This window comes from Kogia breviceps, chromosome 9 (assembly GCF_026419965.1).
Source record: "Kogia breviceps isolate mKogBre1 chromosome 9, mKogBre1 haplotype 1, whole genome shotgun sequence".
Classification (NCBI taxonomy): domain Eukaryota; kingdom Metazoa; phylum Chordata; class Mammalia; order Artiodactyla; family Physeteridae; genus Kogia; species Kogia breviceps.
In genome coordinates this window covers 113,201,308-113,215,740 of record NC_081318.1, presented here as the reverse complement: position 1 = coordinate 113,215,740, position 14,433 = coordinate 113,201,308, and the positions used below count along the sequence as shown (strand labels likewise).

Below are 14,433 nucleotides of genomic sequence, written 5' to 3'. Positions count from 1 at the left end.
AAAGATAAACAAAATTGATAAACCTTTAGCCAGACTCATCAAGAAAAAAAGGGAGAGGATCCAAATCAATATGAGAAATGGAAAAGGAGAAGTTACAACAGACACCAAAGAAATACAAAGGATCATAAGAGACTACTACAAGCAACTATACGCCAATCAAATGGACAACCTAGAAGAAATGGAAAAATTCTTAGAAAGGTACAATCTCCCAAGACTGAACCAGGAAGAACTAGAAAATATGAAAAGACTAATCACGAGTACTGAAATTGAAACTGTGATTCAAAATCTTCCAACAAACAAAAGTCCAGGACCACAAGCGTGTTCTATCAGAGAGGAGAGTTAACACCTATTCTTCTGAAACTCTTCCAAAAATTTGCAAAGGAAGGAACACTCTCAAGCTCATTCTATGAGGCCACCATTACCGATACCAAAACCAACCAAAGATACCACAAAAAAAGAAAATTACAGGCCAATATCACTGATGAACATAGACACAAAAGTCCTCAACAAAATACTACCAAAAATAATCCAACAACACATTAAAAGGATCATACACTATGATCAAGTGGGATTTATCCCAGGGATGCAAAGAATTTTCAATATCCACAAATCAATCAGTGTGATATACCACATTAACAAAAAAGAGAAAAACCATATGATCATCCCAACATGCATCAACATATGCAGAAAAAGCTTTTGACAAAATTCAACACCATTTATGATAAAAACTCTCCAGAAAGTGGGCACAGAGGAAACCTACCTTAACGTAATAAAGGCCATATATGACAGACCCACAGCCAACATCATAGTCAACGGTGAAAAGCTGACAGCATTTCCTCTAAGATCAGGTACAAGATAAGGATGTCCACTTCTGCCACGTTTTTCCAACATAGTTTTGGAAGACCTAGCCAGAACAATCAGAGAAGAAAAAGAAATAAAAGGAATCCAAATTGGAAAAAAAGTAAAACTGTCACTGTTTGCATATGACGTGATTCTATACATAGAAAATCCTAAAGATGCTACCAGAAAACTACTAGAGCTCATCAACGAATTCAGTAAAGTTGCAGGACACAAGATTAATACACAGAAATCTGTTGCATTTCTACACATGAACAACGAAAGATCAGAAAGAGAAATTAAGGGAACAATCCCATTTACCACTGCATCAAAAAGAATAAAATACCTAGGAATAAACCTACCAAAGGAGGCAGAGACCTGCACTCCAAAAACTATAAGACGTTGATGAAAGAATTCAGAGATGACACAAACAGATGGAAAAATATACCATGCTCCTGGACTGGAAGAATCAAAATGACTGCACCACCTAAGGCAATCTACAGATTCAATGCAATCCCCATCAAATTACCAATGACATTTTTCACAGAACTAGAACAAAACATTTTAAAATTTGGATGGGAACAAATAAGACCCCAAATAGCCAAAGCAATCTTGAGAAAGAAAAATGGAGCTGGAGGAATCAGGCTCTCTGACTTCAGACTATACTACAAAGCTACGGTCATCAAAACAGTATGCTACTGGCACAAAAACAGAAATACAGATCAATGGAAGAGGATGGAAAGCCCAGAAATAAACCCACGTACCTGTGGTCAACTAATCTTTTATAAAGAATCCCACAATATACAATGGAGAAAAGACAGTCTCTTTGATAAGTGCTGCTGGGAAAACTGGACAACCACGTGTAAAAGAATGAAATTAGGACATTCTGTAACACCATACACCAAAATAAACTCAAAATGGATTAAACACCTAAATGTAAGACCAGACACTATAAAATTCTTAGAGAAAAATATAGGCAGAACACACTTTGACATAAATCACAGCAATATCTTTGTGGAGCTAACCTCCTCAAGCAATGAAACAAAAATAAAACAAATAATTAAACTTAAAAGCTTTTGCACAGCAAGGGAATCCATCAAGAAAATGAAAAGACAACCCAAAAATGGGAGAAAATATTTGCAAACGATACGACCGACAAGGGATTAATCTCCAAAATCAGCAAACAGCTCAAGCATCTCAGTCTCAAAAAACCAAACAATTCAATCAAAAAATGGGCAGAAGGGACTTCCCTGATGGGGCAATGGTCAGGAATCCACCTGCCAGCGCAGGGGACATGGGTTCAAGCCCTGATCCAGGAAGATCCCACATCCCCCGGAGCAACTAACCCTGTGCGCCACAACTACTGAGCCTGTGCTCTACAGCCCACGAGCCACAACTACAGAGCCTGTGTGCCACAACTACTGAAGCCCACGCACCCTAGAGCCTTGTGCTCCGCAACAAGAGAAGCCACTGCAATGCAAAGCCCACGCACCGCCACGAAGCGTAGCCCCTGCTCGCCACAATTAGAGAAAGCCCATGCACAGCAATGAAGACCCAACACGGCCCAAAATTAATTTTTTTTAAAAAAAGGGCGGGCTTCCCTGGTGGCGCAGTGGTTGAGAATCCGCCTGCCAATGCAGGGGACACGGGTTCGTGCCCCGGTCCGGGAAGATCCCACATGCCGCGGAGCGGCTGGGCCCGTGAGCCATGGCCGCTGGGCCTGTACGTCCGGAGCCTGTGCTCTGCAATGGGAGAGGCCACAACAGTGAGAGGCCCGCGTACCACAAAACAAACAAACAAAAAAAGGGCAGATGATCTAAAAAGACATTTCTCCAAAGAAGACATACAGACGGCCAAAAAGCACATGAAAAGATACTTAACATCGCTAACTACTAGACAAATGCAAGTCAAAACTACAATGAGGTATCACCTCACACCAGTCAGAATGTCCATCATCAAAAAGTCTACAAACAATTAAATGCTGGAGAGGGTGGGGAGAAAAGGGAACCCTCCTACGCTGTTGGTGGCAAGGTATATTGCCATAGTGGTGCAGCCACTATGAAGAACAGTATGGAGGTTCCTTAAAAAACTAACAATAGAGCCACCATATGATCCAGCAATCCCGCTCCTGGGGGTATACCTGGACAAAACCGTAATTCGAAGATACATGCACCCCAATGTCCATTCCAGCACTATTTACAATAGCCAAGACACAGAAGCAACCTGAATGTTCACAGACAGAAGAATGGATAAAGGAGTGGTACATACACACAATGTAAAATTACTCAGCCATAAAAAAGAATGAAATAATGCCATTTGCAGCAACATGGATGGACACAGAGATTATCATACTAAGTGAAGTCAGTCAGACAGAGAAAGACAAACATCATATGATATCTTTATATGTAGAATCTAAAAAAATGATATAAATGAACTTATTTACCAAACAGAAACAGATTCACAGACTTAGAAAACAAACTTACGGTGACCAAAGGGAATAGGTGAAGGGGAGGGATAGACCAGGAGTTTGGGATTAATGTGTATAAACCAGTACATATAAAATAAATGACAAGGACCTCCTGTACAGCACAGGAAACGACGCTCAGTACTCTGTAATAACCTATACGGGAAAAGAATCAGGAAAAGAATATATATATATATATATATATATGTAAGTATTACTGAATCACTCTGCCCTACACCTGAAACTAACACATTGTAAGGCAACTGTATTCCAACAATTAAAAAAAAAAAGAAAGAAAAACTTTTTACTTTTTTAATACACACACACAAAAGTAGGAGAAAATGAGAAGCGTCATCTACATTTCTGACTCCACCCCAAGTGAGAAACTACAATCTTTGGGAGAAGGCACAGGAAGTGAAGAGCTGGAAGGGCTCTTGGAGACTGAGCCCAAGCCCAGGTTTTATGGATGAGGAATGAGGGAGCCCCAGGGCTCACCCTTCAGCCCCTGGTGGAGGCACAGCTCCGCATGCCCAGGAGGCTCCCCTGCCCACCACACGGCACTAACAGGTGATCCAGCCCCATTATTTGTTCCCTTCCCGAGCACGAAAGAAACACAGGCACCCAAAGTTCAACCATGTTCCATCTAGAGACCTCGGTATGGTATGTCATCTGAAACAACAAAAGCAAAACATAACCAAGCAAGAAACTTACCTAATGGAGGCTTCTCAAGATCTTTAAAATGAGTTGTGACACACACTAGTTCAGTTTCTATTTTCAAGTTCAATTCTCCATTTAGGTTTGCTTCAATAATCTGCAGATTGAGTATTTCACAGTGTTAAGAAAAGTAAAAAGTGAAAAGAAAGCGGACATCAGCTTCCAACACACCAGGTGACAAGGTAGCCCCCCAAAACCCAGGGCACTCCTGACAGCACCAAGCCCCACGTGGCATCAGCAAGAAGACAAGGCCTGAGAGCCAGGGACTCAGAAATCCCCGGAGAGCAGCCCCTCCACGTGCAGAGCGCCGTGGGAAGACCTGAGAACAGGTGGGGCTGGGGGTCCCTGCTAGCAGCTCTGACAACACAGACATTGTGTGACTCTTGCAAAATGGAGGCTTTTCGCCATCTTTTCTTCTCTCCGGCGCTAGCAGCAATGAAGGTCGAGCTATGCAGTTTCAGCGGCTACAAGATCTACCCAGGACACGGGAGGCGCTATGCCAGGACCGACGGGAAGGTTTTCCAATTTCTTAATGCAAAATGTGAGTCGGCATTCCTTTCCAAGAGGAATCCTCGTCAGATCAACTGGACTGTCCTCTACAGAAGAAAGCACAAAAAGGGACAGTCGGAAGAAATTCAAAAGAAAAGAACTCGCCGTGCAAATTCCAGAGGGCCATAACTGGTGCATCTCTTGCTGATATAATGGCCAAGAGGAATCAGAAACCTGAAGTTAGGAAGGCTCAACGAGAACAAGCTATCAGGGCTGCCAAGGAAGCAAAAAAGGCTAAGCAAGCATCTAAAAAGACAGCAATGGCTGCTACAAAGGCTCCCACAAAGGCAGCACCTAAGCAAAAGATTGTGAAGCCTGTGAAAGTTTCTGCTCCCCGTGTTGGTGGAAAACGCTAAGTTGGCAGCTTGGATTTTTAAATAAAGATCTGACTATAAAAAAAAAAAAAAAAAAAAAAAATGGAGGTAGGAGAACCAGAAGAGAACGTGAAGTTAGAGGCTCACCACCTGCGCGCCTTATCTTTATAAGTGGACCAAACCATCTATTACAACTGCCAATTCCACATACTCAGAAAGCATTCAGGATATCAGGAGAACATAACCCTCTACCTAAAAAGTAAACTCAGACACTGGGAAGTAAGATTTCCAAATCCAGAAAGGCCCGGAGATGCCGTCAGGTGTCCAGGACCCCAACAAGCTGCGGGGCCCCACGGCCGCCGTGCTTTCCGCACTCAGAGGACAGCTGGGCGTGGCGACCAACCGCCCGGCCCCTACCGGCCACACCTCTCCCTGCCCCAGTAGCGCCTGGAACTCACCCCAAGATCAGAGGGGCCCTTTTCTTTCAAGCTCCGCCCTCCACCAACCGATAGGGTCTCTAAACCGGACAGAATCTCGAAACGAGGTTCAGAGAAAGATATCGGACCCATGACACGCTTAAGATTTGGGTCATCTGCCCAGGGCACGCTGCATTTCGCCTTTTACCGTCGGTATCTGGCCATCTCTAAAGCCTGGCAGGTCTTCGGAGAGCCCGCGTGGCAGCGTGCAAGTCAGCATTCGGCTCAGCCAGCAACGCAAGACGGCCACCGAGCCGCCGCGCATGACGGCGGCTGTCTCACCGAGGAGCCGCTACAGAGGCGCAGCAGGAGGGGCGGAGGCCACGGGCGAGTGGAGCGCGTGTCCCCCGCAGCAACAGCGTCCCTGCGCGCTCGCCAGAAACTCAGCCCGGCCCCACCGCAGACCTCCCGAACCACGACTTGCGTTTGGTTGGAGGGGATCCCAATGCCTTAAAACCTGACGGAGACTCCTGTCAGTCCACGCCTGCTTTTCTGCTCCTACCGGAGTCGCACACGCAACCCACCCCCACTGGCCACGCCTCTCATCAAAGGAAGTAAGGTAAGGACGGCGTCTCAACAAGCGCCGCTGGGGCGTCTGACGGGACAGGGATACTTTTAACGTGTCAAGTCCTACTCATTTTCCTTAGTTCTCGTGCCTGTAATCTTCAGACACGGAATTCTGGGGACTCAAGTAGACCTCGTTATGCATTTGGCCACTCCAACTTTCCGTATGCTTGATAACTTTCCATTTCGTATTTTGCAGTGCAGTAGCCACTTCCACAACATTCTCGCTTCTCAACACTCCAGGGAAGAGAAAAACCCCTCTGATGATTTTATCGAGGCGACTTTGCTGACTCATTTCCCTTGGACCAAAAGAACAAACAATGGGATCCTTGACTGAATCGCCCTGCCTTTTCTCGCCTGGGCCTCTCGAACCTCTCTGGAGGTCCCCAGGGTATCCTCAGAGGAAGCTCCCAGCCTGACAACTGGATCAACATCAAGGCAGGCACAGCAGAACACCCATGTCTGCCCAGGACACACTGCTTCATGCGAAGCCATCGTAAATTAAAGTGAAATCTGTAAAGATTAAGTCACGAAAGACAATTACTCTCAAGCGAGCACACCTGCGGCAATAAAACAGCCCATCGGCGTTTTCCAGGCTTCAGGAAACTTCTGTAATTCCAAAGATCTCTGGAAGCTAAGTTTCATTCCGGGTCCGTGCGCAAACACCCGTGACCCACGAGCTGACTGGCAACCCCACGGTGGGCGGCCGTCACGCAGAGACGGTTAAGACAATTGACCTTTTCAGGAAGCTGCCACTTCAGGAGGGGTTCCCGGGTGCTAGCAGGTAACTTACGTAGTGCTGAACAGAGCAGCTCGGCAGAGGAGGGGCTTACAGCCAGTGTGGTGGGAGAAGGCCTGGGAATTCTGAGGAGCAGTGAGAAGGGCTAAGTGCTTCCCAGGGGACAACGGGAGAGAAGCAGCCAAGCGTGAACGGCGGAGACGGGGCCTGGGAGGAACCCGTGCTGTGGGAATGGACAAGAGTCTAGAGGGGTCCTGCAGGGAGGGGGGAGCCATGTGGCAAGTAACCGGCCTACAGACACCGGAGAGCAAAGGTTTCACCAGGTGGACAGGGGTTTCTATAATGAAACATCCAGGGACACAATGGAATGAGTTTGGGGGGTGAGTGAAGAACTCAGGAGAACCTCGGGAGGGAAGGAGAATGACCCACACAATCCCCCAACACCGTCACTGTCACATACAGCGTGTCATGACATTGGCAGAAAACCTTCACCGAAGTAAACGGGAAAGTGAACATGACCCTCGACCTGACCTAGGAGCTGCCTACAGGAAGAGGGTTGTGCCCCGGGGGATCTCGGTCCTGGGCTCACGGAGACATCTGGCAATGATCTGATGGCCAGCATCAACGATCATAAGAAAATACGTGCATTATCACATAAAACATGTACTATGCTGTCCAGAACATACGGAAAGAAAGCCAGGACTGTTGAATATATCCTTAACATACTATTAATACAGATGTGAGGGACTAGGGCAAATGCGAGTGAGGAAAGTTGAGAAGACCTAGAGCAGGTTGCTATGGGCACCTGTAAGACTGCAGGCTCTCAACAACCAGCCAGGCCCCCAGAGCCGGGGGGTGAGGGACGCCCCATGCGGACGCCACGTGGTGAATGGCAGGGCACCAAGCCTCCGTCAGACGAGGCTCCTCCCAGGACACGCAGCCGAAACCACCCACTTGGGAGCTCTTTTCCAAGAAGTTAGGACTTACAGGGTGATTGCTGATGTTTTTCATCTTCTCCACAATGCTCTTCATAGTCTTCAGGACTGGTAAATAAATACTAACCTATAAAGCACATGAGAAAAGTCAGTAGTACTGAAACATTAACATAACATAGTCAAGTACCGACAGGTGCTCATTATCTGTTTGCAATGTGCGTACGCTTCAAAGCTCTGGAATTTTGTTTTTAAATTGCCTGAATACAGGTCCTTCTTAAAATCTAAAAAGAAAAACAATTCTACAACTTCACTCACTCATGCCTGCCTCTGGTGACATCAGTGACCATGTCCCTGCAGGCATTCCCTGGTTCCAAGACTACAGCCCTGCAGCCAAGATGCCCCGCACACGCCTCAGGGGACTAAGACCCGGCACCGCGGTGGAGGCCGTCCTCCAGGGGTTCACGCCCAGGCTCAAGGTCCGCCTCCTACTCTGTGCAGAAACACGGGGGGGCCACTCTCTGCAGCAGCGCCCAGCCTGGGTCACAGCAGTACTTGGTACCATGCTGGCTTTTTCCCAGCAAAGATGTCTTCTAGTAAAAGCCAAGTAAATATTCCATTCGCAGTATTTTCACAGTCTCTTCAATAAATCGTGAGCAAGAGTTTGACCCTTGGGCATCATCTTTATTTCCAGTGGCTCTGGGACTCCTGTCAGACATAAAGCAGGCTCTCCTTTTGGCTCTTACACACACCCTGGACATCACTCCTTACGAGACAAAGGAAAAAACCATGTTCTGTGAAACCCAAGCTGGTGCCTAGGACCGTTCGTTACTCCTGATAAATGCGACGGTCCTCCAAAATACTACCTTAGTTTTACTTAAGCGTTATTATTGGGCAAGACTTTCTCTCCCCTAACTGTAAAGAATGTGGCATTTCTATTATGTAAACAGCTACTTTAGAATGTTTTATGTAAACAACTACAGACAAATATTGCAATTTTTTTTCCTGGAGTGTCCTTTAAAAATGACTACCTCTTTTCAGGCACTATACAACTTTCAAATAAAACCTACCGCAAGACTTTACCTAAAGTCAGAGAATTCAAATCACACCATTTCATACGTGGTGAGTGACAGGACGCCGGGCATCACTCACGTCAGCATCTGGGACCGTCGGTTCTTGTAAGTCCTTCCACGGTTTTCTAGGAATAACCTTTACAGGGATGTCATGTGTCACAACACAACTACTGCTTGACACGGATAACTGCCAACAGAAAAATTAAAAATTATTTGTATCTCGTCAACACTTAAAAAAAAAAAAAGAACTGAAAGACAAAAAAACTTGATACGAAATCTAACCAGAATGTTCTCAATTCAACAAATATTTATGGAGTGCCTATCCAGCTTGGGGTCCTATTAGGAGCTGACAAGTGTGGTGAACAAGAATAAGATAAGGTTCCCTCTGTTCCAGAGGTACAGGTGGGTAAGGAAGGAAACACAAACTATACAAGCTGGGTGCACTACATATAATCACTACAGATTTGAAGAAAGCAAAACAGCGACCAGGTGAGCATGTGAGGAGGGCCTCAGAGTGGGAAGTCAGGAAAAGCTTCTCCGAGAGGCGACGTTTCTGATAGGACCCGAACAGGATGAGCTGCCAGTCATGGGAAAATAGAGACGAGGGGGACAGTGTTCTCCCAGGCAGGGAGAAGAGCACATGTAAAGTCGTGAAGCACAAGCTGACTTGCTATGCAGAAGGGACCGAGAGACCGTTCCGTGTGCACAGGACATTCGTGTGCTGCTGGAAGGATAAAACTCGGCCTGTCTATGTGCAGGGGCTCCTCTGATACTCCACAGACCAAAATATTCTGCACTTTAAGAAAGAAAAGCGAATTCCATTCTGAGCTTTGAAGGCTCAGAAGACACAACCATGCTGAGAAAAGGTCTAGGTTAGAGAAAGAGAACATTGGATTTAGAGTCAAACAGAGACGGCTTAAAGATGGCGGAAGAGTAAGACGCGGAGATCTCCTTCCTCCTCACAGAGACATCAGAAATACATCTACACGTGGAACTTCTCCTATAGAACACCCACCGAACGCTGGCAGAAGACCTCAGACCTCCAAAAAGGCAAGAAACTCCCCACATATCTGGGTAGGGCAAAAGAAAAAAGAATAAACAGGGACAAAAGAATAGGGACGGGACCTACGCCAGTGGGAGGGAGCCGTGAAGGAGGAAAGACTCCCACACACTAGAGGCCCCTTCGCGGGCGGAGACTGCGGGCGCCGGAGGGGGAAGCTCCGGAGCTGCGGAGGACAGCTCAGCCACAGGGGTGCGGAGGGCAAAGCGGAGAGATTCCCGCAGAGGATCGGTGCCGACCGGCACTCACCAGCCCGAGAGGCTTGTCTGCTCGCCCGCCGGGGCGGGCGGGGCCGGGAGCTGAGGCTCGGGCTTCAGTCGGATCCCAGGGAAAGGTCTGGAGTTGGCAGAGTGAAGACAGCTTGAAGGGGGCTAGTGCGCCACGGCTGGCCGGGAGGGAGTTCGGGAGAAGTCTGGAGCTGCCGAAGAAGCAAGAGACCTTTTCCTCCCTCTTTGCTGCCTGGGCGCGAGGAGAGGGGATTAAGTGCGCCGCTTAAAGGAGACCTAGAAGCGGGCGCGGAGCTGCCGAAGAGACAAGAGACTTTTTCTTGCCTCTTTGCTTCCTCGGGTGTGAGGTGAGGGGATTAAGAGCACCGCGTAGAGGAACTCCAGAAACGGGCGCGAGCCGCGTCTATCGGCACGGACAGTAGAGACGGGTGTCGGACGCTAAGGTTGCTGCTGCTACCACCAAGAGGCCTGTGTGTGAGCACAGGCCACTCTCCACACCGGCCCTCCCGGGAGCCCGTGCAGTCCGCCACTGCCGGGGTCCCGGGATCCAGGGACAGCTTCCCCGGGAGAACGCACGGCGCGCCTTGGGCCTGTGCAGCAACACGTCGGCCTCTGCCGCCGCGGACTCGCCCCGCCCCCGTGCCACTCCCTCCCCCCAGCCTGAGTGAGCTGGAGCCCCCGAATCAACTGCTCCTTTAACATCGTCCTGTCTGAGCGAAGGGCAGTCGCACTCGGACAACCTACACGCAGAGGCGGGACCAAGTCCAAAGCTGAACCCCAGGAGCTGTGCGAACAGAGAGGAGAGGGGGAGGTCTCTCCCAGCAGCCTCAGAAGCGGCGGATTAAAGCTCCACAATCAACTTTAAGTGCCCTGCATCTGTTGAAAACCTGAATAGACAACGAATCATCCCAAGTTGAGGAGGTGGACTTTGGGAGCAAGATATACTATTATTTCCCCCCCTTTTTTTTCTTTTTGTGAGTGTGTATGTGTGTGCTGCTGTGTGAGATTTTGTCTGTATAGCTTTGCTTTCACCATTTGTCCTAGGGTTAGACCGACCCATTTTTCTGTTTTTTTTTTTTTTTAAAGGAAATTTTTCTTCTTAATAATTATTTTTTATTTTAATAACTATACTTTATACTACTCTGTCTTCTCCCTTTCTTTCTTCCTTTCTTCCATCCTTTCTTCCCTCCTTCCCTTTCTTCCTTCCTTCCCCCCTTCTTTCCTCCCTTCCTCTCTTCCTTCCTCCCTTTCTTCCTCTGCACCTTCCTTCCTTCCTTTCTTCCTTCCTTCCTTCATTTCTTCCTTCCTTTCTTCCTTCCTTCCCTCCCTCCCTCCTTCCTTCCTTTTGTTTCCTTTCTATTTATTCTACCTTTTATTTTGAGCCGTGTGGATTAAAGGTTCTTGGCGCCCCAGCCAGGCACCAGGGCGGTGTCCCTGAGGTGGGAGAACCAACCTCAAGACACTAGTCCACAAGAGACCTCCCAGCTCCACGTAATATCAGACGGCAAAAATCTCCCAGAGATCTCCATCTCAACACCAAGACCCAGCTTCAATCAAGGACCAGCAAAGAACAGTGCTGGACACCCTATCCCCAACAAAGAGCAAGACAGGTCTACAGCCCCATCCATTAGCAGAGAGGCTGCCTAAAATCATAATAAGGTAACCAACATCCCCAAACACACCACCAGACGAGGACCTGCCCACCAGAAAGACAAGATCCAGCCTCATCCACCAGAACACAGGCACTAGTCCCCCCAACCAGGGAATCTACTCAACCCACTGAACCAACCTTAGCCACTGGGGACAGCCACCAAAAACAACAGGAACGACGAACCTGCAGCGTGCAAAAAGGAGACCCCAAACACAGTAAGATAAGCGAAATGAGAAGACAGAAAAACACACAACAGGTGAAGGAGCAAGATAAAAACACACCAGACCTAACAGATGAAGAGGTAATAGCCAATCTACCTGAAAGAGAATTTAGAATAATGATGGTGAAGATGATGCAAAATCTTGGAAGTAGAATAGACAATTTGCAAGAAACAGTTAACAGGGACCTAGAAGAAATAAAGAGGAAGCAAGAAACGATGAGCAACACAATAAATGAAATTAAAAATACTCTGGATGGGATCAATAGCAGAATAACTGAGGCAGAAGGACGGATAAGTGACCTGGAAGATAAAACAGTGCAAATAACTACTGCAGAGCAGAAGAAAGAAAAAAGAATGAAAAGAACTGAGGACAGTCTCAGAGACCTCTGGGACAACATTAAACGCACCAACATTCGAATTATAGGGGTCCCAGAAGAAGAAGAGAAAAAGAAAGGGACTGAGAAAATATTTGAAGAGATTATAGTTGAAAACTTCCCTAATATAGGAAAGGAAATAATCAATCAAGTCCAGGAAGCACAGAGAGTTCCATACAGGATAAACCCAAAGAGAAACACGCCAAGACACATAATAATCAAACTGTCAAAAATTAAATACAAAGAAAACATATTAAAAGCAGCAAGGGAAAAACAACAAATAACACACAAGGGAATCCCCATAAGATTAACATCTGATCTTTCAGCAGAAACTCTACAAGCCAGAAGGGAGTGGCAGGACATATTTAAAGTGATGAAGGAAAAAAACCTACAACCAAGATTACTCTACCCAGCAAGGATCTCATTCAGATTTGATGGAGAAATTAAAACCTTTACAGACAAGCAAAAGCTGAGAGAGTTCAGCACCACCAAACCAGCTCTACAACAAATCCTAAAGGAACTTCTCTAGGCAAGAAACACAAGAGAAGGAAAAGACCTACAAGAACAACCCGAAACAATTAAGTAAATGGTAATAGGAACATACATATCGATAATTACCTTAAATGTAAATGGATTAAATGCTCCCACCAAAAGACACAGACTGGCTGAATGGATACAAAAACAAGACCCATATATATGCTGTCTACAAGAGACCCACTTCAGACCTAGGGACACATACAGACTGAAAGTGAGGGGATGGAAAAAGATATTCCATGCAAATGGAAATCAGAAGAAAGCTGGAGTAGCAATTCTCATATCAGACAAAATAGACTTTAAAATAAAGACTATTACAAGAGACAAAGAAGGACACTACATAATGATCAAGGGATCGATCCAGGAAGAAGATATAACAATTGTAAATATTTATGCACCCAACATAGGAGCACCTCAATACATAAGGCAAATACTAACAGCCTTAAAAGGGGAAATCGACAGTAACACAATTATAATGGGGGACTTTAACACCCCACTTTCACCAATGGACAGATCATCCAAAATGAAAATAAATAAGGAAACACAAGCTTTAAATGATACATTACACAAGATGGACTTAATTGATATTTATAGGACATTCCATCCAAAAACAACAGAATACACATTTTTCTCAAGTGCTCATGGAACATTCTCCAGGATCGATCATATATTGGGTCACAAATCTAGCCTTGGCAAATTTAAGAAAATTGAAATCGTATCAAGTATCTTTTCCGACCACAACGCTATGAGACTAGATATCAATTATAGGAAAAGATCTGTAAAAAATACAAACACATGGAGGCTAAACAATACACTACTTAATAACGAAGTGATCACTGAAGAAATCAAAGGGGAAATCAAAAAATACTTAGAAACAAATGACAATGGAGACACAACGACCCAAAACCTGTGGGATACAGCAAAAGCAGTTCTAAGAGGCAAGTTTATAGCAATACAATCATACCTTAAGAAACAGGAAACATCTCGAATAAACAACCTAACTTTGCACTTAAAGCAATTAGAGAAAGAAGAACAAGAAAACCCCAAATTTAGCAGAAGGAAAGAAATCATAAAGATCAGATCAGAAATAAATGAAAAAGAAGTGAAGGAAACAATAGCAAAGATCAATAAAACTAAAAGCTGGTTCTTTGAGAAGATAAATAAAATTGATAAACCATTAGCCAGACTCATCAAGAATAAAAGGGAGAAGACTCGAATCAATAGAATTAGAAATGAAAAAGGAGATGTAACAACTGACACTGCAAAAATACAAAAGATTATTACAGATTACTACAAGCAACTCTATGCCAATAAAATGGACAACCTGGAAGAAATGGACAAATTCTTAGAAATGCACAACCTGCCGAGACTGAACCAGGAAGAAATAGAAAATTTGAACAGACCAATCACAAGCACTGAAATTGAAACTGTGATTAAAAATCTTCCAGCAAACAAAAGCCCAGGACCAGATGGCTTCACAGGCGAATTCTATCAAACATTTAGAGAAGAGCTAACACCTATCCTTCTCAAACTCTCCCAACAGATAGCAGAGGGAGGAACACTCCCAAACTCATTCTATGAGGCCAACATCACCCTGATACCAAAACCAGACAAAGACGTCACAAAGAAAGAAAACTACAGGCCAATATCACTGATGAACATAGATGCAAAAATCCTCAACAAAATATTAGCAAACAGAATCCAA

General features: G+C 45.6%; 1 protein-coding gene and 1 pseudogene across 2 annotated transcripts in view; one reads left to right on the top strand and one right to left on the bottom strand.

The window, feature by feature from the left end:
* Positions 1-14,433, bottom strand: part of LOC131762289 (checkpoint protein HUS1-like) — a 31,586-nt gene that overhangs the window by 5,522 nt on the left and 11,631 nt on the right. For both annotated transcript variants that reach the window (XM_067042986.1, XM_059073771.2), the window contains exons 4-7: positions 8,742-8,849; positions 7,645-7,719; positions 4,013-4,112; positions 761-904 (exon numbers count right to left, since the gene is read on the bottom strand). In XM_067042986.1, the coding sequence (XP_066899087.1) occupies positions 810-904; positions 4,013-4,112; positions 7,645-7,719; positions 8,742-8,849 (378 nt within the window). In that variant the 3' untranslated portion in view covers positions 761-809. The remainder of the gene's footprint in view (positions 1-760; positions 905-4,012; positions 4,113-7,644; positions 7,720-8,741; positions 8,850-14,433) is intronic.
* LOC136794884 (large ribosomal subunit protein eL24-like) lies at positions 4,391-4,987 on the top strand (annotated as a pseudogene).